This window comes from Parus major, chromosome 2 (genome assembly GCF_001522545.3).
Source record: "Parus major isolate Abel chromosome 2, Parus_major1.1, whole genome shotgun sequence".
NCBI lineage: Eukaryota > Metazoa > Chordata > Aves > Passeriformes > Paridae > Parus > Parus major.
In genome coordinates this window covers 39,148,863-39,174,838 of record NC_031769.1, presented here as the reverse complement: position 1 = coordinate 39,174,838, position 25,976 = coordinate 39,148,863, and the positions used below count along the sequence as shown (strand labels likewise).

General features: G+C 39.8%; 1 protein-coding gene and 1 pseudogene across 4 annotated transcripts in view; one reads left to right on the top strand and one right to left on the bottom strand.

Moving 5' to 3' along the window:
- The first annotated feature begins 6 nt into the window (after nucleotides 1-6).
- The window catches only part of SLC4A7 (solute carrier family 4 member 7), a 97,834-nt gene continuing 71,864 nt past the window's right edge, over nucleotides 7-25,976 (top strand). For all 4 annotated transcript variants that reach the window (XM_033511911.1, XM_015618366.1, XM_015618363.1 and 1 more), the window contains exon 1: nucleotides 7-184. In XM_033511911.1, the coding sequence (XP_033367802.1) occupies nucleotides 137-184 (48 nt within the window). In that variant the 5' untranslated portion in view covers nucleotides 7-136. The remainder of the gene's footprint in view (nucleotides 185-25,976) is intronic.
- Nucleotides 20,620-21,055, bottom strand: LOC107215331 (annotated as a pseudogene).

Here is a 25,976-nt window from a genome sequence, read left to right as displayed (position 1 = left end):
CCGTCCCGAGGGCACCGGTGCCGCCCGCCTCCGCCAGGCAGCGCAGCCCCCGCGTCCGGTTCCAGCTCGCCGTTCGTCTGCCGCTCCGCGCCCGTTTCTCTCGCTCAGTCTCCCGGGCGATCTCGGCGGGGCCGCGATGGAAGAGGAGCGGGCGGGCGAGCAGATGAGACCGTTGCTCACCACGGTAACGGGGGGTGCGGTGCGGTGGGGGGCGCACAAAGGGGCCGCCACGGGGCAGCGCTGCTCCGCGTCCTGCCCGGGGCCGTCTCGCTGCCCTCCTGCCGGGGCTCGGGGGACGCGGCGGGGACCCTGCCGTGGCTCCCCAGCCCTCGGCGGCGGGACCCTCAGGGCGGGGGTCCCGGTCCCGGCCCCTCTCCCCCGGTGTGCCCGCGTGCCTGCCGCGTGCGCGCGGCCGTGTCCCTCCCCATCCCCGGGGGGTGGCGGCGGGGCCGGAGCCTTTTGTTCGGCCGCGGGCTCCCTGTGCTCGGCGGCCGCGGCTGCCCCGTCCACCCCCCCGTTCCTTTGTGAGAGCCCCGCAGGGCTTGTGCCGGCGGCGGTGGGCGGTGCGGCCGCCCCTGGCCTCGCCTTTCTCCCTGCCCCGCTGGCTGACGAGTTCCTGGGCGAGGGAGAAGTGCGCACACATGGCAAGCGGCGAGCTTCCCCTTGTCCTCGGTGCGCGGCGGTGGGGTCGGCACGCTTCCCCGGCGGGCTTCCCGTGCTGGGGAGTGGAAGTGTTGGTGAGGGGGAGATGGGTAAAACTACGGAGCTTGGGTTCATTTCCTTGTGGGGCCGGGTGGCTCAGTGAAGTAGGCATGTGTTGCCTTCCTGTGCTGCTGAAAAATACATGTGGTTCCACGCTTGTAATTTCCCCTCCCTTCAGATGACTCAAGGTCTGGATTTTGTTAATGAGCCTCTGAGCTCCTACTCTGATGTTCTCCTTCAGGGCCTTTTCCAAAAAGGTGTCGCACAGGGATTTGTCTTCAGTGCCTGAAGAGGAGGGATGTGTAGTTTGTCACACAAGGAGTGCCGTGACGGACAGAGAAATAACTCTGAGAACACATGAGTTTTCATCATCTTTCCGTTACTCTTCAAGGAGAGACTTGAGTCACATTTGATAAAATTGGCAGTCTAATGAAGTACTTGCTTCCTGTGACATCAGTATGTTCAGTGTGTTTTTCCTTTGTTATAACAGAAGCGTTGATAAGTTAGTGGTTCAAAGGGCCATGAATTTTGCAAATGTTGCAATCTTTGTATGTTGACTTCAGAAGATAATGTTTGTCCCCATGTCAAAAAGGTTTTGCAGATGTGTTCTAGACGATTTCTCCATCTTGCCACTGCTGCAAAAAAAAAATATTCCCAATTCACATTAACTTGGTCAAGGTAAATTCTGTGTAGGAGCAGATTGCTTAATGGGTTTAATTCATGTTAAAACTGCATTGCCCCTCTGTATGGGGTATCTCAGCTGTCAGGAGAATACTCCCATATAGTAAGGAGATACTCAGCTGTGTGGAGGGAGTTGAAAAGCTTGGAGCTTCAAGTGTGGGGTTGCAGTGGAAGATGGTAATGGTTACCCCCAGGTGAATCCAAATGGAAAGAGTATTGCAGATGTCGTGAGAGTCAGTGTGCCCTGGGCACATATGCCAGGTATGGCAGCAGTCATTTAGGTTCTGCTGTAATAGAAGTTAATTTTTTTGGGATAAACTCCTGCTGTTCATTTTTTCATTTCCTGTGTGGTTATTTTTTATGCAGGTATTTCGAACAGAGGTGCTTGGAGTGATCCAGGTTGCTTTCCCTGCAAAGCAATACCTGACCTAGGTGCTAAAATGTATTTGGGAGGTAATTCCAGCTGAGTTGAAATGGTCAGAGAAGTGAGAGCAGAAGAGTTGGTAGGAGCTGGAAAAGAGGAATTTCTGGGGAAAACACATCAAGTAAATGGCTTACAGATAGACAGGACATGATGATCTTTGGGCAATTGCATAGTATAGCAGTGTTGGATTTGTTGTGGGTTTCATGTGCAAGAGGTGTAATTTTATATTGGTGTAATTTATATACAGGAGAGCTGCTTAATCCAAAAGATGAGTATTTCTGACAATAGAGCTTGACTTAATTTTTCTAATCCTGTGTTTCTTGACAGGACAGGCTACTTTCTTGCTAGCAAAGCTTGCTGAAACTGCTTACATGTGCATAACTTTTTCAGTAATAAACATCTCAATAAGATGAAAGGACTTTGTAAAAAAGTGCAGATCAAGCGTGAGAGCTTCATTGCTGTGACTTAAAAGTACAGAAGTGTAATCAGAGGAGTCCTTGAAAATTCCTTTTCTTCCTTCCTTTGGTGTTTCTATGTTCACAGGGTATTAGAAAGGTAATGAGTTAAGATCTGGTGGCTCTCTTATGGAGGAACACTTCTGTCAGTCACATGCTGCCACCCATTTAGTTAATAGAAAATACAAATAAATCCTTTAACCTTGCTTGTTTTTTACTTTAGGTCCAGTCTTACAGAAAAGAATGAATAAGTGTTTATAACTTTAGTGTTTTGAGGAACCTGGTTGGTGGCAATATGTACTTGAAAGTTGGAGGGCAAGGTAAAACAAACACCTGTTATTACAACCAGAGAGCAACTGATGATCAGAGCATCTGGGATGGCCAGAAAATATAGTAGGAGAAAGACAGATAACTGTATAAATCCATGGTTCTTTCATACCTTACGTACTCTTAGATGTTCTGCCCCTCATCTTAGATGCATTATTATTGGGAAATGTTCACTGAATAACAAGAAGATACGAATTAGTTCAAAGATGATAAAGGTTTCAACAGTCTAGGGCTTGTCAGCCTAGTAGAGATGATGGAACAGTGATATGGTAAGGCTCCACAAAATTCCTGTGGCGAAAGTAGGTGAACATGGAAGAGGAGGCACACAGTCAAATCAGATTTTAGGTGCTAAGTTCAGAACAAACAAAAGAAACTCTCGGTGTAGGGATTCACAGGTGTATTTGCTATACAAAGCATACAGTGTGAACTGAAGGGGAGGTTGGACAAATGTTGGAAGACAGATACATTGAGGTTAGTAAATGGATGAGCAACAGCCTCAGGAAGTCTGATTTGAAAACAGCTGGAGGTTGTGAGTGCAAGGAGGAGTTGTATGCTTGTCTTGTTTTTCCTCTTCCCTCAACAGCTACTTATGGTAATTCTTGTTGGGTTTTTTGAAATAGGGGTGGGACATTTGGTAGTTTGTTTTCTGTACAGTGATGAGTTTGACAGTTATGGTAAAAATGCTTGATACTGCATTACTTGATACAGATGAGTGATATTAGTTCTAGCTTTTGTCATTATGGGATATTCATTACCACACAGTTTGTTTGGCTTCTTTGCAGCAGCTATAAGTAGCATTTAAAGGAACGTGTAGTGCAGTTCTGTCTCTAGATGTTTTGCAGATAATATTTTCAAAATACTTTTGTTATCTTAAAGTAGACAGAAACTTTTCTTCTGTTAGTATTTGATACTACTTCATGTATATCAAAATATTCACAAGGTTGTAGACCATGCAGTATAGTTAAGTAATGGGTTTGTTTGTGTCTTCTTTCAATGAAGCACATGTTTTTATCATCAATTCTCCTGTGGATGATGATAGAACTGAAAGTGGCTGTGTTGGGGAAGGGCATGTTTCCAGGCATCTCCTTCTGGCTTTCCTAATCAAACCAGTGAAGTACTGTGGTACGCCTTATCTCACTGAAGAGGGCATTAGTGTCACAGTGTTTTTTCTGAAGTGGCTACGTGGTTGGCTACAGCCTTTAAAATTTTTTTTTAGCAGCTGTGCATGCACATTACCAGGTGGGTTACAGTCACTGTCCTCTGCTGTCATCTTATTTCAGAGCTTCTATGATGTTAAGTCAGACGACAGGTCTCTGAAGAATATTACACTGGTGCATGCACATTTTTTTTCCTGCTAACATAGTAAGCTCAAACTGGTGTTTCCCTTTATGGCTGGGCAAGGGTAACCGAGGGTATGTTTGTACTGCATAATTGAGGACTGTGCAGGAAACTCTCCTCCCCCACAAGTTTGTGGCATCTGGCTGAACAAATGCTCTGCACAAGTTAAAGCAATACAGCTATAGCTGTGTGACAGTGCCCTAGCTGAATAGCCCTGATCAGAGAGAATTGTACTGGCTTGCCAGCCTTGTAGACTTGAAGCTATGACTTTGGAGAGACAAGCTGCTTTTCTGTGTTGTGCTGTTTGGGTACAGTGCGTACCTCGTACAGCTTGCACGGTGTTGTGGCCTCTGTAAGCTTTTAAGTGTCTGTCTGGCAGTCTTTCTGAGTTCTTGACAAGTTACCATGGCTGTCAAAACCTTGTTGTGTTATTTGAGAACTTTCACTACAGTTCATTGTAGTAGTTCTATTTTCTGTCCAGAACAAGCTGGGGGTGTACCAAATTGAGTAGTTGTTGCTTTATATTCATGTCATTTATCCACTTCTGCAGGTGACTTTTGACATGTCACCAAATTTGTTGTGGGCCTTTGAATATTGATGCCCCTTGCACAAGGGTAACTGTTGTGCAGGAACTTTAGTGTCCCTGAAGCAATAGTGATACTTAGTAAATAGAAATGCTCTATAACTAGTGTTAGATAAAAATCAGAGTACAACTTTGAGTATACTCAAACTTAGCTAGAGAAGGTCTCCAATGAATACTGTAATGGTTTTGGTATAGCACATTCTGGAATGATAAAGCTTAGAGATACATCAGATTTTTTTGCTAAAATGAAGATAGGTGTTCAGCTGATGTTTTGAAATAGTGATATGAATAGTGATGTTCAGTTGAGTGGTAAATGAGGACATGGAGATGAGCACCAAGTACTTCTTACTGTGTAGATCAGAAAATATCTGAATGGTAAAATGAGAATTTTTATTCTTTTACAGATTATCTTACAATATTTTAAATATTTTAATTTATAAATTTATATTTGCAAAATTACCAGTAGATGAAAATACTACATTACTTTTAAAACAGACCAACATGTGTTTGAAATGTCCTAAATCTACCTTGCTGGCATATCTCAACAATTATTAGGAGGGATTATCTGTCTAAGAGTCTTGTGTTTGTGTGTGGCACCCTCAGAGTTCCTTGTTTCACTGGGAATGAAATTCTCTGGTGTCATAACTTATAAAATGTACATTTTAACCAGTAGGTGGAGCCATTTTAGTTATGTATCTGTGTGTCCGTATTTATGTAAGTTTAGAAAACTTTGTTTCTTAAACAGTTTGCAGTCATTTTGTCTTTAGAGGATATCTTACAAATTTTTTTATCATTTCTTTACCTACACAGAAGACTAAATATTTTATTCTTTCAATAACAGTGCCAGGACTGTACAGCAGGAAGGCTATTCCATTTTCATAAATGTAGAGAAAAAAGTGAATGCTTATTCTTTGTGGGAATTACAGTTGTCTCTGTAAATTGTCCTGTGTCACATGAGTGGAGTTGTGTAGCCTTTGTACAGCTTGTGTTGCCTGAAGTAACATTTCAGAATATTGATCCATATGGTGTTTTCTGACAGTCTGGATGCTTTTGTGACTTCTGCCCAGGAAAGGCTGTTAGCTCAAAGGTTTTTGAATTTTTTGAGATTTTGTTTTTCCTCCTCCAGTCTCTTAAACTGACTCAAAGCTGTGAAATGAAATGGTTGTCCTGTTTGGATGTACTGGCATCAGTTGTCTTATTTCAGCAATGCTGGAGTGCTTCATAACCTTGAAATACCCCAGGCTTATTAATTCTAGCAAGTCCCATTTTAGCAGAAGCATTCCCAGTGCTGTAGTCATTGTATTATATCTTCCTTCAGCATCCTCTTTCCTAAAAGTTTTTGTGTTTTTTTTTTGACTCTGCCCTTGCATTATATCCTTAGTAATGTACCATCTAGACCTTCCCTTTCCCCAGCTCTTCTGTCTTGCACTTTGAAGGTGATTTTAGATTAGCGCAATGCCAACTTGAAGAGTAGAACCTTACTCAAATCTTCATTTGAACTCTCAGTATATGACAGTTTGTGAGGTATAAGTGAGTCATCTTCTTTCCCAGAATCCTACTGTGAGAGATTTTGAGATTTCTTGTGGCTCAGGATTTTTGTCGTTGGTTGGTTGGACTTTTTCTTATTCAAACTAACTGGAAGTTTAAATTTTCTACAATTTATACAGAACGAGAACTGGTATTTTTCATAAGATGTAGTTATGCTGTAAGGCATCTAGACATACTTTCTTGGCAGTAGTGCTAAGCTAGTATCCTGAAATACCAGAATATTTTTAAACTTGAAAACAGACTTGCAGTTTTTTTTTTAAACTTAAGTAGATGCTTCCGGATTGGGCACCTGTTGTCAAAACTGTTGCCCCAGTTTAACAGAATGTCTGGAGTCTGCCTCCAAACAAACTGGAGTTTCCTGTGAATGAGGCATGTGGGTGGAAACTGTGGAGAGGAAGTGGGAATTACAGAGAAGCATCCCCTGTGTGTTGGAACTGTGCTGTTTGACCTACTCTGCCCTCTGCTACTGTTGCTTTTACAGTGCAGAGGATCTGGTAGCTGAGATCTGCTTGCAGGTGGGGTGAACTGAGGACTTATATGAAAACCTTGCTGTTTTTTTCAGCTATTGTGTTTTTACTATGGGGTCATGTATTTAGAGTGTGTATGTGGAAATACTGTCTTAAAAAACTATGCTTCCCTAAAATGTAAAGTGAAGATTTATTTTTTCCCTTACTCATTTTTGCACTAGGCTGATTCCTTTTCATTTTCCATGACTAATATCTACTAAATAAGTGCTGGCTGTGTCTTGGCTGGGATCTATTTTGGGATGAAGAAAAAGGCAGCTAAGTTATTGTGAATGCCTAGATTATGGCAGGGGTAATTCCTTGCTAGAAAAAGTTAAGAATTTGCTTTCACAAAAAGTGCTGCCTGTGAACATTGTGAGCCACACTGATTGTGTCACTAGCATATTATAATCAGAGGACTAGAGAATCTCTAATCAGCTTGCTTTGCATGTATGTCTTCGTTACCAAAGAACAGAAAGAGGTTAAAGCAAATCTGTTCACAGAGCTGTTGTAATACAATCTCAACCGTGACTGCTTCTCAGTGCAAAAATTGTGTTGCTATGTCAAGAGATTCAGGCTGCTGTGTTCTGGATCTCAGAAATCATGCTAAGTGGAAGCATGTGTGATTTCTTTCTTTTAGATAGGGTTATGAGTAAATTGAAACAGCAAGTAAATCACATTTATTGCTAACTGATCGGATTTCTAGTTTGCATGTAGAAGCCCTAATTCTTCAGATTTTCTCTTACATTTTTAAGTAAATGATGGCTAGCAGATGCTGGTGTGAATAACAACTTGTTGTACTAAGATTTATTTTCTGTTTCTACTGTATAACTTCACTTTTGAATTAAAAAATTCAAGTGTGTTTCCTCCCCTTCATAGTGCTCTTCAAATGCATTTTTACTTTCAACCACCACAGAACTCTGGCTCATCCAACTCCACCCCTGCACAGTTAGATAATGTCTGTATATTCCTCCTTCTCCTGCTTCCACCTTTCATGTATTCTATTTGCATTTGAGCTCAGCCAAAGGTTGTCTTTTCTTTCACGCTGGTCCATCAGGCCAGCTTGAATTCCTGCATGTTGTGCTTGGAGGATGTTATCCTTAAAGGTCAGCCAGTACTCACAGGCTTTGCCTTCATCCTCCATTGTGATCTTCTGGGAGATTCTGCCAAGCAGATCCATGGACAAGTGAAATCTGCTCTTCTGGAGTGCCATGTTATAACAATGTACTGGGTTGTGCACTGTATGCTGTAGTATCTGACTTTCTCCCTCTCTCAGGACTTTAAACCCCATGATCCCATCTCCATCTGCTTCTTCCTTGTTTGTGAGCAACAGATCCAGCAGAACATATTCATTAGTTGGGTCATTGCACCAAGAATTAATTTCCAACAAATTCAAGAAAAATGCTGGAGTGCTTGTGTCTGGCCATACTCAACCAGCAGATACTAGTTGTCTTAGGTCCTGGACTGTTTGCAATCATTAAGTTTCATTCAAATGAAGGCTTTTTCTATGGCCCCTTCTTAATCAGGAGGTCTGTGGCAGGCACCTAGTACAGAGTTGCCCATATTGGACTGTTCTCTGATTCTTACCTATAGGGTCTTCAATGCTTTGTCCCTCATTCCAAGCAAAGCTGGGTGTGTTGCAGCCATCCCTTTGCATAGATTGAAACCCCTGTTCCTTAACTTTCCAGGCTGTTTTTCCTAAAGAGTCTCTGATCTTTCATTGTAGCACCTCTGCACCATGTGAGCTGTCCCACCATCCCTCTTTAATTCCTATGAGGTTATAGCTCTGCAGTGGTGCATGGACTAGGTCCTGTTAGCTCCCATGCTGTGTAGGAGCATTGGAGATGGGCTCACAGACAGGCCACTTCCACAAGGGAAGTGTGAGAGCCCTCCTGACTTATGTTCCCACATCTTCACTTCTCAGTGTGACAACCTTTCTCCACCATGCCTAGTTTAAAGCCATACTCACAGGCTTATTGTGCCTGGTGAAAAATATACTCTCGCCACACTTTGTAAGATGGATCCTTCTTCCTGGAAGAGGTTTCTGTGGTCATAGCATAAAAGCTCTGCTAACAACCATATACTGACTCTCTGGATGCATCTAGTCTACCCTGAGCTTTTTGCTTCTCACTGGAGAGGCTGAGAAACACCGCATGGACTTCCTTGCCCACAGTGCTCAGTAGTCACTATTTGCTCAGTAGTGCAAATTTTGCATTTTGGAAGTGTCACTGGTGTCTGTATGGATAAGCAGGAAAGTCCAGTAGTTTGAAGATTGGATGAGCCTCAGTTATTCCAAAACGCTGTTCAGCAAACAGGAGACCTCCCAGGACCTCGTGCTTATCTTCCCTATTGTGCCATGTGTTTATCTCCTCCTGCAGCTCTTTCACCTGGCCTGCTCAGCACCTCAAAGATAGCACACCTCCCATAGGGTGAGGGAGGCCACTGTGATTGACAGCAGTGAGCCAGGGAGGAGCATCAGGGGCCTCCTGCAGGCCAGCATCTGGATGGTGACATCTTCCCTGTGCAGTTCTTAGAATTGGGATCTCTGGTGTACCTGTTGGAGGCTTTGCCTTTCAACGTTGCACAAACTTGGAACGTGTTTGGCTGTAAACTGCTGTGGCATCTGATGGCTGAGCCCTAGTAGATCAATCTGCTGTGCCTGTGTTTATGTTGTGAAACTATTACACTACCACCCAGTTCTGTTCACAATATAGATTTAAAGCACATATGTTCATGTGAATGCTTTGGTCTACCTGCAGCTGGTCATGTCATGTCAATATTACTTTAACAACTTCAGTAGTGTAAACTTGAATGACTGCTATTTCTTCAAGGCAAATGTTCAGTAACAGTAATCGTTAAAGTTTTTAGTTGGCTGCTGCTGTTGTGTTGGCCAATGTTGCATAACTTCTTGGCTTCTCAGCTTGGAGGGCCCAAACACAACAGATTTTCATGTTTATATTTTGCCAGATCATATGCCTGTAGTAACAGGTATCTCTTTCCCTTACCAGGAAATATTTAACAGCATTTAATAAATGCTTCATTATGTAGAGCAGAGACAGTTCTACCATATTGGAGATGCTTCAGTTTCTGAAAAACCTAATTTTTTTTTTTATTTGTGGTAGCTGTAAACTTAGCTTGTTATAGGTGGAAGTACTATAGCTTCAGTCTATGTTCTTCTAGGAATTCCTACATCTCTGTCTCTTTTATAGAGGGATTTTAACTGAATAATGCTATTGGTGCTTACAAGGGTGAGTACAAAACTAGAGGATATTCTCTACTAGTTGCTCACCAGAAGGAATGTTTAAAAGAAGGTGTGCTGTGAGATCTCTGACTAAATGGTGAAGTCAAAGGACCAATTACAAACTCTTTATTTAGCATTCTAAGCAACAAGGTAGGATTATTTATGCCAGATTACTTCTTTGTTTCTATTAATTAAAAAAAAACTATTGGAAAGACTGTATTTAAACTTACTGCTTGTTTTAGGCTACTGATTTTTTGGAATTTTTTTCCTTTGGCTTGTATAGCACTATTGTGAGTATATACTATTATGTAAGCACATGCATTTCTTTAACATGTCAAACGTATTTCCAGACAGACTTCGTGTACGAAAAAGGAAATGAGAAACTTCTTACTGAATAGCCACAGTTGGTGTTCCTGTTAGTGGTAAATTCTTCATTTTGTTTGTCAAATGACTACACCCTACCAGCCATGACTTTTAAAACTGTTTATATAAAAACAAAGAGATAGCATCTGATTATTGTTATGACTCATTTAAGGAAGTGATAAAACCCAAGAGTAGCAGGGATCCTTTCCTTTTTCAGCTTGTTTTTTTTAAATTTTAATTAACTTTGGTGTGCTTACGTGCAATTGAGAGTTATCAAAAAGGAAATTAATAAAGCAGATACACTTATAATTAATATTTGGTTGAATTGCAGATAGATGATGATTCAGCTTATAAATTAAGTTTACAAAGCCAGCTCTAACTTTAGATTGCAATTACAAGCAGTTTGATAAAAGCTGTTCTAACTGATTTTTGTGGAAATACTTGAGTTTTTCAAACGGCTGATATGTCAGTAAAAGAACAACTCTTCTTTTGCTTGTTGGCGTCAGTGTTGCCATCTGTTACCTGCCTTAACTGCTGTTGTTGTATGAAATGCTTGCAATTGCTTTACATGTTTTTAGAAACATAACCAGAGAGCTTTTTTCAGCATATTGTGTAGTGTATTTTGCTTTTAGACTTTGACTGCTTTTACTGAAATACGTAAACGTACATGCTTCTGTGTGTTGTAAGAATAAATATTTTTGGGCCTTGTTTTTATACACAGATACTTTAGGTAGAGCTTTGGCTGAAGAAGATCAGTTTATTGAGAAGTTGAGAGTATTTTTCTGGAAAGTCAGTGGAATGAAGATGTATTTTTAAACTAAGTAAAATTATAGATTTGAGCCTTTAGAGCATTACGCACAAAAGGTTAAAAAATTTGATCATCAGGAAAGGGATAGGATGCTAAATTTTTTTTTAATGGAACAGCTGTCCACCAAATTATTTTGACATGGTAGGAAACCTTATTTGTCAAACAGTGTTTTGTTTGATGTGATTAAATGTACTTAAGTTAGTCCATTTATGGACACAAATAAATTCCAATTGTTTATAACTTTTGCATAGTGCAAATGGGCTTGTTAGGTAGCCTGTTGGCTTGTAGTTCAGGAAGAAGATGACCATATTCTGTTGAGTGAAGCCAAATAATGTAAGTTGAGGCTTTAATTCTTGAGCATGGGTAAGTTGCCTTTGCTATAGAGATATAAATGAAGGGCAAAATATAAATAGGGATCTGAGGAAATTTGATACGCTCAAGGTCAAAGAATATACCTACTACTTGTATTCTGTTCTCTTCATTGACAGAAAGTTTTGAAAAGCCAGGCAAACAGTGCTTTTCTCATTTGTGATGGGGCCAACTTACTGTAAGCTGTTTGGTATATGTGATTTTAGCTAGTCCTAATAGAGAAATAACATGAAATACGCTGCTTTGTTAAATAAGATAATGAATTTCTCTCTGTCACCTTCAGTGATTTGTTGTATGACTGGATATTTACTGTATTTGCATTTATGGTAGGCAAGCTGCATGCCTGATGACTATAAATTTATGGATCCCGGAGGCAATGTAAAGGTTAGCATTTGCGTGGGAAAACAGTAGTCTTCAAACCAGGTCTGCTTCCTAGTCCACATATATTAGCTCTATAGCTGAGTTTCTCTGGGGGAGAAGTGGAAGAGTAGGTCTCACTTTGAAAACTGTGTTGGGGATTGATGTATTAAAAAATATTTAACTTCAGTGTTCTGAAAAAAAGGCATATTTTGTTTTTGTTCTTGGAAAAAATGTGTAATGCTTGATGACTGTTGTTTGGATAACAACTTTTCAAACAGCTTAAGTTGCATTCTTGTGGCCCTAAGAGATTGCTGCAGAATACTCTTGACTTGAAATTGCCACTGGTACATATTCTGAGTAAAGTCACAAGTGTCCTCTTCCAGGTGCTGAGTGAGGTTGAAGCCAGAAGACAAGTTTGGTGGCACTGAAAGCACCAGGGACCAGGAAAATCTGTTTTCAGAAATTGCTTCTAGAAAGTGGTGGCCGTATTTCCAAACAGAGGTTTGTTTTAGAAGCTGCAGAGGTGGCAAGAGCTGGAGATAAGCATGGGCAGGTGTCAGGTGCTGTGGAAGCTGGTGACAGCCCAAGGGGGCTGTGGCTGGGGAGCTGAGTACTTTTGGAAGTGAAAGAAAGGGGGTTGGTATTTGTATGCATGCTTGTTTCTGGAAATATGTGTACAACACGCTTGAATTTCTAGTGAAAAGTAAAGAAATACATACCTCCAAGATGGCATGTTGGCTTCTGTCTTGTGGCTTCTGTTACTGCTATATTTGAACTCAGAGAATCAATTGTTAGTAAGACTGTAAACGGTTTTATGTATTATGGCCACTTTGTGATATGGAGAACCTGTTTCCAGCTTCAGTTGTACTATGGTCTAAAATAAGCTCTTGGGTGAAGATAGAAAAAAATTTCCTTCCTTTCTTGGGGGTTGCTAAAATAAATCCAAGTACCATGAGTGTATACAATATGCTGTACAGTTTAATGAAAGCTGAACAATGGCTCTTTGGTGGTGAACAGATTGTGTGTGTATGGATTTATCTTTAAGGTACGCTAAATTTAAATGGAAGAAGTTATGTATTGTTAGAGAAAAGAATGGACATGACCTTTGGAGAACTTGTCTCCTGTAAAGCTCTACATCAAAATACTTTTGTACAAAACTAACATGTCACCAACAGATCCTTAATAAACGTTTTTAAGTCCAGTAGTATTCTGAAGTCAAGTATCAGATAGAAAAGAGGAGAATAATCTGGGAATTTCTTTCAATGTCTTCTTGCTTACATAGGAATCATTAAGATAAGGTAATGGTCAAGAAAGTGGATTATTGTGAGAGGTGAAATGCGGAAAATCAGAGCTTGGTGGTGTCCTTCTATAGGTTCTGTGGTCAAGGTAATTCTTGAGAATTCCATTGAAAATTAATGTGTAACAGCAAGCAGGAGAGACAAGTTTTAGGTGTTTTGACAAGGCTGTAGTTCTCCCTTTCCCCCTTTGTGGTTTATTATTTGGTATCCAGTGCTTTTCATTGTTAGCGTGAGGTTTGCCTGACTTTATCCTTAACCTCATCTGTTTATGATTGATCAAGTGTTGGTCTCTATAATCTTGGAGGCTTTTTCCAACTTAATTGATTCTGTATTGACAGATGGCCTCGAAGGACCTGGATTGTCACTGCGTTCCCTGCTCTGTGTGAGCAGTGAGTCTGGGATGTTGAGGAATTCTCACAGGATGTTTTGAATAAAAAAATGTGCTTTGTGACTGAAAAATTGATGTGTTTCCATCATGTACCTGCAGGATTGACAGTGAATTATACTGTAGCATGGAGGGAAGTTGTCTTGGTGGCTGTACACCAGTGCTGCTTGGATAAAGTCAGAAGGAGACATTTGCAACTCAGCAGTATTTCCGTTTCATATACTGCTTCATGTATAACTGAAAACTGACTTCCTTTTATGTAGTATAACATTACCCTTCCTCGTGTTACTGTGCTACTATCTCTCAACTTCGGCATGAGTTGCTAAGCTCCAAGTGAAGTGTGTTATAGGCAGAGCCCACAGCAGCTTGCCAGTGTATTAATTCTAGGCAGATAGTAATAAAAGCTGAAATGTAAATGTCCCCTGTATGTAACTGTATTCTTTTGTTGGTTCTTACACAGCCATGTGCTGTTCATATTACTGAAGAAAGTGATTCTAAACCCCCTAGGCTCTGAGAAGGCAGCTCTGTTAAAAGTACCAGGAATTTAAGAACCTATCAATATAATCCTGTTTTTCTTTTGATATACACAATGATCATGCTCTGGGACGGCCATGAGCAGTGTTCTCCTAATTTTACACACTATTGGGGACAAAAAGTTTCAAAACAAGTTACATCCTTTATATTCTGTATGATTGTCTTGGGTTACAATTCAAGATATTCTATTACCATCTGTTGAAACGAGGTACGGCAATGTTCTTTATCTCTTCCATGACCCATCCCTCATAACTCCAGGCGGATATCTTCTATTAATGAGCCAGCTGTTAAAACCAGCTGGGGCAGTGTTCTTTATGTCTTCCATGACCCATCCTCCCTCCAGAGGGATATCTGCTGTTAATGGGCCTTTGAGTCTCACTGCATGACTGATAAAATTACATCATCCCATTCTGAGGTGCTCCACCTAGGGGGAGGAGCCAAGCATTTCTACCTATATGACCTTGGAGACTCAAACACCACAAAGAGCCTTTCTCCCCTGGATCCCAAAAGAGAGACCAGACCCATCTACACCACCACTGGACCTTTAGAGGAAAACCACACCCTTCTACAGGATCACTGCTTCAACAGAACCACATCTGTCACTCGAGGAGAGCTGCAGCCACCACTTAATGAGACTGCCACCTACACCCTGACCAACAGGGTGTCAGGTTGTATTCTGACTCTGTCAGTGGGGTTTTTTTTTGTACTACTGCATTTTTATTTTAATTTCCTTAGTAAAAAACTGTTACTCCTATTCCCATATCTTTGCCTGAGAACACCTTGATTTCAAGATTATAATCTTTTGAAGGTGGAGGGTGGTGGTTTACATTTTTATTTCAAGGGAGCTTTCTGCCTTCCTTAGCAGACCCCTGTCTTTTTTGAACTAAGACAATAATAAAAGGTCAATAACCCTTTATCAATCCAAATCACAGGAAATCCAAACCTGAAAACTGTTGGTTACAAGTGAAGAAACAAGACTCTTAAAAAAAGGCATGTAGAAGAAGCAGAGCTCTTGGTGCAGTTGATCAGTGATGAGGAATCTGATCTTTAAGTGAATTTCAACTGTACTAATTATGTAAGTGTTAAATTTACTTGTAGCAGGTAGTTTGACAGAAGTCTTACTAATGAAAACAGTGGTTTATATCAAAGTTGTTCAGAGACTAGATGTAATGGAACAGCCGGAATTACTTGGTTTAAACTGGATAATTGGAGGTGGTCCTGTCATGGTATTCTAAGACTTCACCTGAGAGCAATCAAGGCTTCGTCCTAGAAAGTGCTATAGCATACACCTACCGTGCAACAGAGGAGCTGAGGATTGAGCAAGTTGTCTTCCTTGGCAGCTGAGGGCTAAGAGACATTTCTGATTTTAAATACTGGTGACTTTAGTTGTGTGTATCTCTGTTCCTGTAATAGAGAATGCCTGTAATTCAAGGCCTGCTTACTTTACGAAGAAGTGGCGCCTGATTGTCAAGGCAGTGTAGTGTGGGTGAGTTATGCTCATACCTTCTTAGGTCATGTATTGGTAATATCCTTTTGTGAATGGCCCCTTCAGTGGCTTCCTAATTTACAAATTAATTAAAATTAAGTTAATGTTTTCCTCTGCTGTTTCATAAATTTCCAATAAAAGCAACTTAAGTAGAGGATTTATTTTTTTTGTGTGATCACTTTACTGCTGTTTGTCCATAAAATCTTGGTGAAGAGGTTAGTGTTAGATTGTTTCAGTTGATGCTTCAGAATTAATACAAAATATTAAGGATGTTCCACTTGTGTAAGCACTGGTATCTCTTCTTTAGAATTATAGAAATCATAGACTCATTTAGGTTGGAAAATACCTTTAAGATTTTGGGAGTCCAACTGTAAATGCTTGTGCTTTATTCATACGCACTTAGAGTTCTGTTGGTTGGTAACATTAGTAAAAAAAGAGTTCAGTCAAGTTAGTTTGCAACATCTGGAAAATATGTGAATAGTTAACTGAAAGAATATGGGAGTTTTTGGGAAAGCTTAGTTATGGAATGTAATACTGCTTTAAAGTATAAGTACATAAATAAGTACATAGAGGTAAGAAAATGAATTATTTTAGGAAAATCATTTGTGAGTGCTCTTCCATCACCCTCTTCCTCCATCTTCCTTATGAAGTGTTAGGCTGTGAATGTGGCTAATGACATCTCTTAAAACTGTGTGCTTATCTTTGTCTCCTAATGCTTCTAAATGAACTTTCAGAAACATGGGGTTATCTTGCATATTCAAATTAACACCCAGAGTAGAAGTGAAACCTGCTGACACAGTGGTTCCAAAAGTCTGAAGTGTGGTGAAGTTCCCTGTAGTGCAGTGTGTCCAGTGTGATTCTGTTTAGGAGAGCAGGCATGCTTATGAACATGTGTAAGTTGCTAATAACATTTTATCATGTGTTACCAAAAATCCGAAAGATACATCCAATATGGAATGAGTCAAAAGTAGAAACAAACTTCAAATATGTAGAGCAAAATTTGCTTCAGGCTGTTTTGTTTCATTTCCTAAACAGTAAGGGTAAAGAAGCATTGCAGCCTTTTCAACTGCTTTTTGTTTTAACATCATTTTCTTGGTATTTGAGTATGCAGCTTCATAATTTTCTTCAATAAAAATGACTGGAAGAACTGAAAGAATGGAGAGAATGATGGATGTTCTCTGTACTACTGTACAATAGCTTCCTGTCTGAGCCTGTCAGAATGCCATGTTTTTTCCCAATGTATGACTACATTTCAAATGTTTAAGCATTATGAGTTCAGTTGCCTGCAAAAAGTTCTCTTCCCTTGTACATCTAAATCATACGTTCATGAACGAAAATTTAGAGTTAATGGCAGGATCAGAGTGTGCAAGAGATTTTTGAAGTGGACTGCTTTCAGGGTCCCCCTAGTGTCCTGGTATGGATGTTTTAATGCTGAAGTGAGCTACAGTTCAGTTTTCCTTTAATGGGAGAGCTTCCTTTAGGCACAGTTCTGTCCCAGTGAGAAAATGGCATCTTACCCTTTGAGTTTCTGTCAATGCACAGGGACCTCAGACAGCATAAAAAAGCTTTTAGTAGAGTTGGCCTGGTTATAAATATTTTAAAATAGCCATTTATTTGTCTCATTATGCTTGAATAATTTTGCTTTATATGGTTTAAAAAAAGCCACCAAACCTCACCAAAACCTTGCAAAACAATGCTTCTGCTAGTGTCAATTTTGATAAACAATGATGAAAGTCTTTCAAATTGAAAAGACAATTTTCTGGAAACCTCAGTTTTGAAGTCTGTAAAAGGTTGTTGTAATCAGATATGAAGTACATCTATTTAAATGAATCACATCTCAGACAGAAGCTCTGAAATTGATGTTAAGATAACCAAAGCTATGATGTTGTGCTGCTCCAGATATCAAAGTGTATTCAAATGTCAAGAAAAAGGTACCATTTTCTGCCAGAGTTGAATGTGTTATTGTCATTCAGATATGATCTCATTTGATTAAGATTACAGTGCCGTAGAAACCAGTTTTATTTTGTTTGTTTCATACAGGGGAGATATTTACATCTTGCTGTTGGCGATATTTTTCACACCAGGTTTACAGAAAATCTACAGATTTTTTTCTGTAGAGTCAGTTCTGTGAATAAGTGTGAGAATAAATCCAAATGATTTGGTGGATAGGTTGATTTCTTTGTGTGTGCCCAGGCTTAGGTGAAGTAACACTGGAAAAAGGAACTTTATCATTAGAAACATGGGCACTTCCTAGACATCAAGTATGTTCGAATTTTTCCTATTTAAATATTTCTTTACGTGTTACTTTTGGGAATAGGTGAGAAAGGTTCAATAAGGCTGCTCTTAACTGTTTTTTCTCATATATCTTCTATTTATTTTTTCAATTTCTCTTCTGTATCAGTTTGAGGTGGAACAGTCTTTTGAAATTATGGAATGATGAAAGTTGTGTTTGATTGCCAAAAGCCACCATGTAAAGATGTTCTTCCCTCCCAGAAAAACCCAGTTGAACATTTGAAGTTGTATAAACGCATATGTAATTAAGATATCTGATTGCAGAAATTTATTTGATATCATAACACATCCCCAGGGCTGTAAGCTGTATTCTTCATATTTTATATGCCACAGTAAAAGGAAGTATTGGATTCTGTGTAGGTGGCTTCTCTACAAATTTGATAGTATTGGAAAGAAATACTTGTTCTGGAGGCTTGCTTTCTAAATAATGAGAAACACAATGTAATTTACTTTCTCTTTTTCTCCTTATCTGATATGCATAGAAAATTCATTTGGTTGCCAGATACAATTGCCATTGACTAGAATAACTCTTGCATTCTTTTCAGCATTTAAAAATTACCTGCTGGCTGTGAAATCCTGAGTTAAAAATGTTAAGGTACAGTTCTTGTAGCCACTGGGTATAGCATATTTGATTCATATTGCTGGAAGGTCTTTTGCTTAGATCTCCAGTCTGGATAATGTATTTTATGTATTTGTCTTAATGTTTGGTTTACTGTGCATTTGGCTTTGTATTTTACTTTTTTTTTTTTTTTTTAATCTGTTAATGTTATCAATTAAGTTTGTTAGGACCATCTTAAAGCTGGTTCAAGTTCAGGCAGAGAGTGCAAGAGGAGACTTCATGTCTAGGGCAATGACTTTGATTTACTGATGCCAGCTTTAGAGTTCCAGAGCTGGTCAGATTTGTTATGGTTGCACCACAAGGAGCATGGCTGGTGTAAGTTTACTCTGCATGTTAAAATTTGCCTTACAAGAAAACTATGGCAGCAGAATTTTTATGGGTAGACTATGCAGGGCTAGATAATTGTCTGTCTTCCCAAAGTCAATGTGAAAGCCAAATGCCTGTCTCAGTTCTTTGTTGTATGTGCTCCAATTTTGCTTAAAATTATTATCTCTAAATAAATTTTCTTTCCTTGAACATGTATTTGTGCTAGTAGATGGTAGTGTGCAGATTAAGGTGCATGAAAATGTGGTCTATGGCTTTATTAGAGAGATGGATAACTTCTGTTATTTATTTAAAAATAATGAAAAGTACCTTTTCAGAGAGCACCCTTTGTAGTAGTTCTTGGCCTGTTAGAACTCCCATGCAAACCATGCTAATGCTCTCTGAAGTAGAGAATTCTAGGTGTTGAGCAAAATGAACATCTGATCTGCCTGCCCTGCGTTGGATGCTGTCAATTTTCTTACTAAGTAGCCCCTCAAGTCATAAATTTACAATAAGGGTCCTACAGCATTTTTTTTCTCTTTGCAAGAGAAATGCATGTCTTTATTAAAAGTACTGTTTTATAGGTTGTCTTTTACATGGTTATTCACAAAACAAAAACTAATAATAAAACCAGTATCAGTAGTTGTCCTCGAGACAAAGAATGAAGTGGCTAAAAAGAGGTAATAATTTTTTTTTTTTTTGGCTAATTTTAGATCTATCTTGGTTTCCCATTGCATTTCATCAGCTGAACTTTTCTGTAAAATAAGCACCATGTTCAGTGGCATGCATGAGACAATTGTGTCAGAATCAACACCTTACTTTTAAACTGACTTCTCTCAAAACAAGCTGGTTGGACATTGTGAAAGCATTACCTTTAATATATCAGAAAAATCAGCTGCTTGCTTTCTTAAAAGAGAGGAGTGTAATTAAAGAAACTAAAAGATCTCCTTTGTATAGCTTTACAAGATACTAGGCAAGACAAATAAGAAAGTCCAAATAATAAATCCAGAAGTGGATCTCCTTTTAAATGTTCCTTCAGTGGCCTTTCGGAAGGACATTGGAATAATTCCCAGAAATTTCAAGTTTTGACAGTTTTTGTCTAAAAACTCTTTTTTCAGGCTTTACAGACTTTTAATACTGTTGTGCTTTAGAAATGCAAGAGGAAAACGGAAGAAATTTTGTCAAGAAAGTACATGTCTTAAAAAATGGCTTCATAGTAAGGGTGAGCTGGACTAACTAGTTCCTGATTTCTGAAGGGGAAAAATGTCACTCCCATAACATCCTTTTTCCTTTCCCATAAGCTGCTTCAATTTCTGAAGCCACTGAAAAACTCTAACAAAACCTTAAAAACCACTCTACAAGCTGAAAAAAGACTTGTCAGTTTTAGTTTTCTGAAATCAATGTTGACTGAGTTACATGTTCATTCATGAACCAGAATCATTGAATCAAAAAATGATTTGGGTTGGAAGGCACAGCCTTCTAGTTGCAGCACCCCTAGCGTGGAAAGGGACATCTTCAACTAGACCAGGTTGCTCAGAGCTCTATCCAACCTGGCACTAAACACTGCCAGGGGTGGGCAGTCACAACTTCTCTGGGCAACCTGTTCCAGTGCCTCTCCACCCAACAGTAAAGAATTTCTTCCTGATGTCTGTGAATCTGCTCTACTTCCATTTGAAATGCAAGTGATTTTCTCTCAGCCTTTCCACCAGGGGATGGTGCTCTATCCCTCTAATTAATTAACTGGTGGCTGTCCTCTGGACTCTCTTCAGCAAGTCCTGTGCTGTCATTCCTGTGCTGGGAACCAGGTGGGGTCTCCCTGGAGTGGAGTCATGGAATCACCTTGAAAGTACAGACTGCATTGGCCAGGAATTGAACCCTGGCCTCCCACATGGCAGGTGAGAATTCTACCACTGAACCACCAGTGCTGGTGATAATTTTATTTTATTTGGGCTCATTTTACACGTTCTCTTTATTAAAAAAATTGAATAAAACAAAAGCTTCTATTCTACAAACACACTGGCACCACCAGCTTCTTTGATTTTTCCCCTCTACACTTCTACTGGGAAACTTTACTTTTACAACTGGGAGTTGCTTGGGCAGCTTCCCACTGCCCAGCACTTTGTAGTAGCTTGAGTGCATAATATCAGTGGCTGCAGGCCAGTCTGGCCTCATTTTTTATGTAATGGAACCTTTTCTATTCACTTAAAGGTGTCCGCAGTTTCCATATTGACAGTAGCACAGAATTTTTGGGTTTTTTTTCAAGTGACAGTGTGCCATGCCTACTTTTCTGAAGTATCCAAAGTGATGCTTGTGAAAGTTCATCCTGTGATGTTGCATACCACCAGCATTACCGTGTCCTCTGGGATGTTTCCTGTGTGTGTGGCTGTGGCTGATGTGCCACTTCAGATTCTGGGTGTCCCTTGGTCTGGAAGGCATCTTGTCAGTGTGATGAGAAAGAGCCTGGTGCTTGTGAGAGTGAGGAATGGCAAATTGGGCAGAAGTGGGAAAGTATGAGTTCCAATGTAAGGCAAAGATGCTGCATTGTCAGAAAATTATGAGGAGAGTGGAAGGAGATGTGCCTGGTACCTTGCCATTTCTCCAAGCTAAGATGTGAAGCTACAGCAGTGGAAGTGTGTGGCTCCACTACGATCTGAGTAGACTTTGCTAGAGTTGCCCCAGAGTCCTGCTCTATCTCCTCTGGGCTCAGCAGTCTCCCCTGCCTGTGCCTCACTGGTACTGAATGGCATCCAAATTGGAGTGGCAACATACCATCAGTGCAATGTTATTGCTGGATCAGTTCCCTGATCTGGTATGTGGCGGGTTCACATTATGGCCAGCACTAGCACAAAACAGGAACTGCAGCTTTCTGACACTGTCTACCTTATTAATGAAATATGTGTGGATTGCTAAAACTTGTTTTTTTATTTTTTTTGGTAGCTGTGAGTTTGTTGTAGTAGAGGCTTGCTTGTACACTTGTGGCTGGTTGATATTTGATGTGTGTAACAGTGGTAATAATCTGACTGGCATTCATGCTACAAGGATTTCAAATACCTTAAAGTTCATCAGCATAACTTTACGGAGATACGACTTGTGGACTTTTTATTTTGTTGGGTTTTTTTGTGTTTGGTTTCTTTGCTTGTTTTTTAAAAATTATTTCTTTAAAATAATCTACAGATGACAGCACCTGAATCCTGTGTGTTACAGCACTTAGCTAAAAATTTATGATGAAATGCTGCCATAGTTCAGATTGCATGAGCAGACTGTACTTCCATTTTGCCTGCCTTCTTATTTTAAAAAAAATGTGGGCTAAGCAGAGTGCTGATTCCTCGTCCTGTATCAGTTACCTGTTGATATTGGAAATGTTGTCTTACCCTCCTGCTATAACTTACTGAGTTTTGGTTTGTAGGTAGTAATTTTTGTTCACGGTAAGAGTAAATGTGTGTTGTCAGTAAGTTACAGAGATACTTGATTTGACTGGGATTATGAATAGATAATTTGAGATACAGGGAAAGCTGAAGAATTAATGCTTGAATTCATGTGAATTGGTGAGAATCAGTCTTTCGCTTTTCTGTGGAATGACATATAGGTGAATAATCATTTAAAAATTGCACCATTCATGGAAAGAATTATTTTATTTATTCGCTGCTGATGGTTGATGGTCTTTTCAAGGAGCTGTTCTGTTTGGGTGTAGTTTGGTTGTCCTAACTCAGAAATTGGATGGTTTGACTTCTTTTAATTTATTTTTTTGTTTTTGCTTTTGCTATTTACCTCCTGAGGATCTGCTGTCAGGGAAAGGCCTTCTTGTGCAAGCACTTTAAATAATGTCAATAAAAACAAGATAAAATTATCTGTCTTTTATTATGCTGTTTCATATGTGGACTCATCAGCTGTTCACAACGGTGCCATCTATTCTAGGGAATTAATCTAGAGGATAAGTGTGTAATACTTGGACATTGACCTGTTGGAGTGAATCCAGAGGAGGGTCACCAAGTTGATCAGAGGGATGGAGCACATCTTTGAGGAAAGGCTGAGAGATTTTGGGTTGTACAGCCTGGGAAAAGGAAGGCTTTGGAATAATCTAATGGTAGCCTTCCAGTACCTGAAAGGAGCCTACAGGAAAGATGAGACAAGACTATTTATGAGAGGATGTAGTGACAGGGCAAGGGTGAATAGGATCAAATGGAGATAGAGTAGGTTTAAATTAGATGTGGGGGAAAATGTTTTGCTGTGAGAGTGGTGAGGCACTGGAACAGGATCCCCAGAGAAGTTGTGGATGCCCCATTCCTGGAAGTGTTCGAGGCCACTGAAGTTCAAGTGTCAGGTTTATTCAAGTGCCAGGTTGGAGCTCTGAGCAACTCTGAGAAAGGTGTTCCTGCCCATGGCAGGGCGATTGGAACTTGAAGATCTTCAAAGGTCCACTTTCATCCTAAAGCACTCCATAATTCAGAATATTTGTACAAGTGGTTGTAGAGCAATGAAACATATGGCCTTTCTTAGGTGTTCTTAATAGTGTTGAAACATCCCTGGTTTATAGTTCCTGCCAACTTGCACAGTGATCTAAGGCTATTTTAGGATAAAGAAAAACTAGAATATCTCTCAAAAATGCTGCCCAAATGTCTGGAGATGAATTTAGCTAAAGGCAGTATGTTACAATTGTAAAGTGAGCACCTTTGAATTCCTCTGTCTCCTTTCCATCCCTCCCTGCCCTCCCCGCCCAAAAAAAACCCCAACAACAAATCAAAACCAAACCCAAAAAACTCCCTAAAGTTTAAAAACCCAAGCTCCTGAAAACCCCAACAAATCAAATCACCCAACCCTTCCTAGCCTAGCTCAGTGGCATTTGCATGCTGACCACATGCTCATGCATGCTGCTGTAAGATCTTGGGGTTCTGTTGGAACATGATGAATTTCATCCATCTTTACTGAGGAATGGTTTTAAGTCCTGGAGCATGTCCTGGAAAACTTGACACACATCTTTTGTTTTTCTACATCATCAGTGTATTCAGATCAGAATGTGGTATGATTAATCAAGCAGTACATAGTACACTAGAGAACATAGTCATCTTGCTGTTAATGAGGGTTCAGGTTATAAATTTCAGTGGGATCTCTAGAGAGTAAGTACTCAGCTGTCCAAATGATGTGCAATTGTGTAATGTCAGGAGGGCTTAACTTAGTGATCTGCCTCGTGTTTGTTCCCAGCATCCTGGTGGCTTCTGACAGCTGTCCTGCAATGTGCTGAGAAACCCAAGACTCCACTACTGGGGCAATACACCAGAGAATATCAGTACAGAATGCATCTATCTTTTTCCTTCCTTTCTTTTTTCTGGAAAAAACCCAGTTCCATGTGTACGTGCCGATGCAAACTGAGGCAAGCTGAAGCATGCTGTGCAGATGTATGTCTTGGGAGCAAGGTGTTGTATAGAAATAGAATTCTGAAAAATACTTGTAGGCAGTAAGACTTTTGGATTTTATGGCTAGTTTTAATTCATTAAATTATGAGCCACTGCTGGCAAAGGTTTCTGTGTTCCCTTGCTAAGGCAGTAATGTTTCTTCAGAGGAATACCCTATATTTAATTGCTTTGTAATAAGAAACTCCTAGGAAGTTTTCTTAATATGAGTCAGTAGGTTCCCCTTTGATAAGAAGCTGGACAAAACCATCTGTAGAGCTGTTTGACATATGAACTTTAGACTGTGTTGTACAACTTGCCACCTTCATCATCTTAATCCCCTAGCACCTTGCCTCCCTCCTGAACCCCCCATGGCCTGGGTCACCCTTACCTCCTCCAGAATAAAGCCTGATTTAGAAGTATTATCATGCTATCTCACAATTATTTCTTGGTTTTTTTAAATTTTTTAAATTTTTTTTATTTTATTCTTTCCTAAAGAGAGATGCTTTGAGTTTGTTAGATGCTGTTCTTTCAGCTGCATGAGGAGTGGTGACAGTGGACTAGGGTGGTTTTTGAGGCTGCAGTGTTAGAAAAGATAGTCATAGTATCATAGACTAATTTGAGTTGGAAGGGAAACAGGGATCATCAACTCTAACTCCCTGATCTAATTTGCTCATAAAAGGAAGGGTTGATTTTGGACTATGGATGCAACTCTTAACACCCCACCTCCCTACCCTCCAAACCAGGATTTTAAAGTATCAATAGATTCAGAGTGTACAGGGCTGCATGTGTGTGTATGTCAGTATGGTCTCTGCAAGAAAACAGGCACTCAGCTTGAGCTCATATCAGACTGTGTCTGATAGCAGCTTGGCCGGAGCTCTTGTAGTAAATCCTGCTGAGAGCTCAGTCCTGCTTACTGCAGCTACTTTAAATGTCCTGCCATTTCGGAATGGCAGATTAAGCACAGCTCTGCCTGCTAGACTCTGCAGACCCTGCAGTAAAGCAGTTCAGTGCCACTTCATAATGGACTGGGATCAGAATTGTATAGCCCTTGGGAAAAGAGGAAAAGTTTTTCAAAGAAGTAAGAGCTCAGATGAAGTAGGTTTTTTTTGGTTGGTTTTTTTTTGTCTATATGAGTGGTACATACTCTTGGACCCATCTTTCAAAAATGTGCTTTTATAGACTGAGATAAGGTCAAATAAGTGGAACTTGAAGGGGTGAAAATTAAGAAGGAAAGATTGAAGGAAAAAGTGTATGTTTCATGATAGATACTTATTTTTTTTATTTAAAAAAGTCCTCTTACACTTCATAGAGACTTTTTTGCAGCATCAAGCACTATAGTTAAAATACTGCTCCAGTACAAATAGTTCTGCTCTGAGTTCTCACAGTGTTGTCACTGAACATGTTCAAGGATGTGATACTTTTGAATATATTTGCCTACAGTTTGTTTAAGAATACTTCTGTAGTTAAACGTGTTGAGACAATTGCAGTTTGAAGTTGCTCTGCTGTTCTCCATTTGATGGGAAGCTTTTTCCTGGTATTTACTCTAAGGGAAGAGCAGACGTTTATCCACAAAGTATTTTGGTATGGGACTTGAAAGACAAAAACTTCCATCTGTTTGAAAAAAATGTGCTTGTATTGCTTCTGAGTGGTTTTTTTTTGTTTGTTTTGTTCCAAGACTGAGTGACTGTTAACAAGGAGTTGGTTGACTACAGACTGAAAAGAAATTTCAATAAGCTGCTTCAGAGAGGGGTGTTTTTTTTTCCTTTAAGTATTCAAACCAAACAAATACTTTTTTTTCAAAGTTATAAAAATTAAAAGGAAAAAAAAATCAAATTTATGATTCCCACCCCTCTTATTCTATCCCTAAGGAATAGACAGCCTCTTTTTCCTTCACGCACCCACTCCCAAACCTAAACAAATATCTTTTTCACTTGTAGCAATTGAATTATTCCTAGGATGGGTTTATG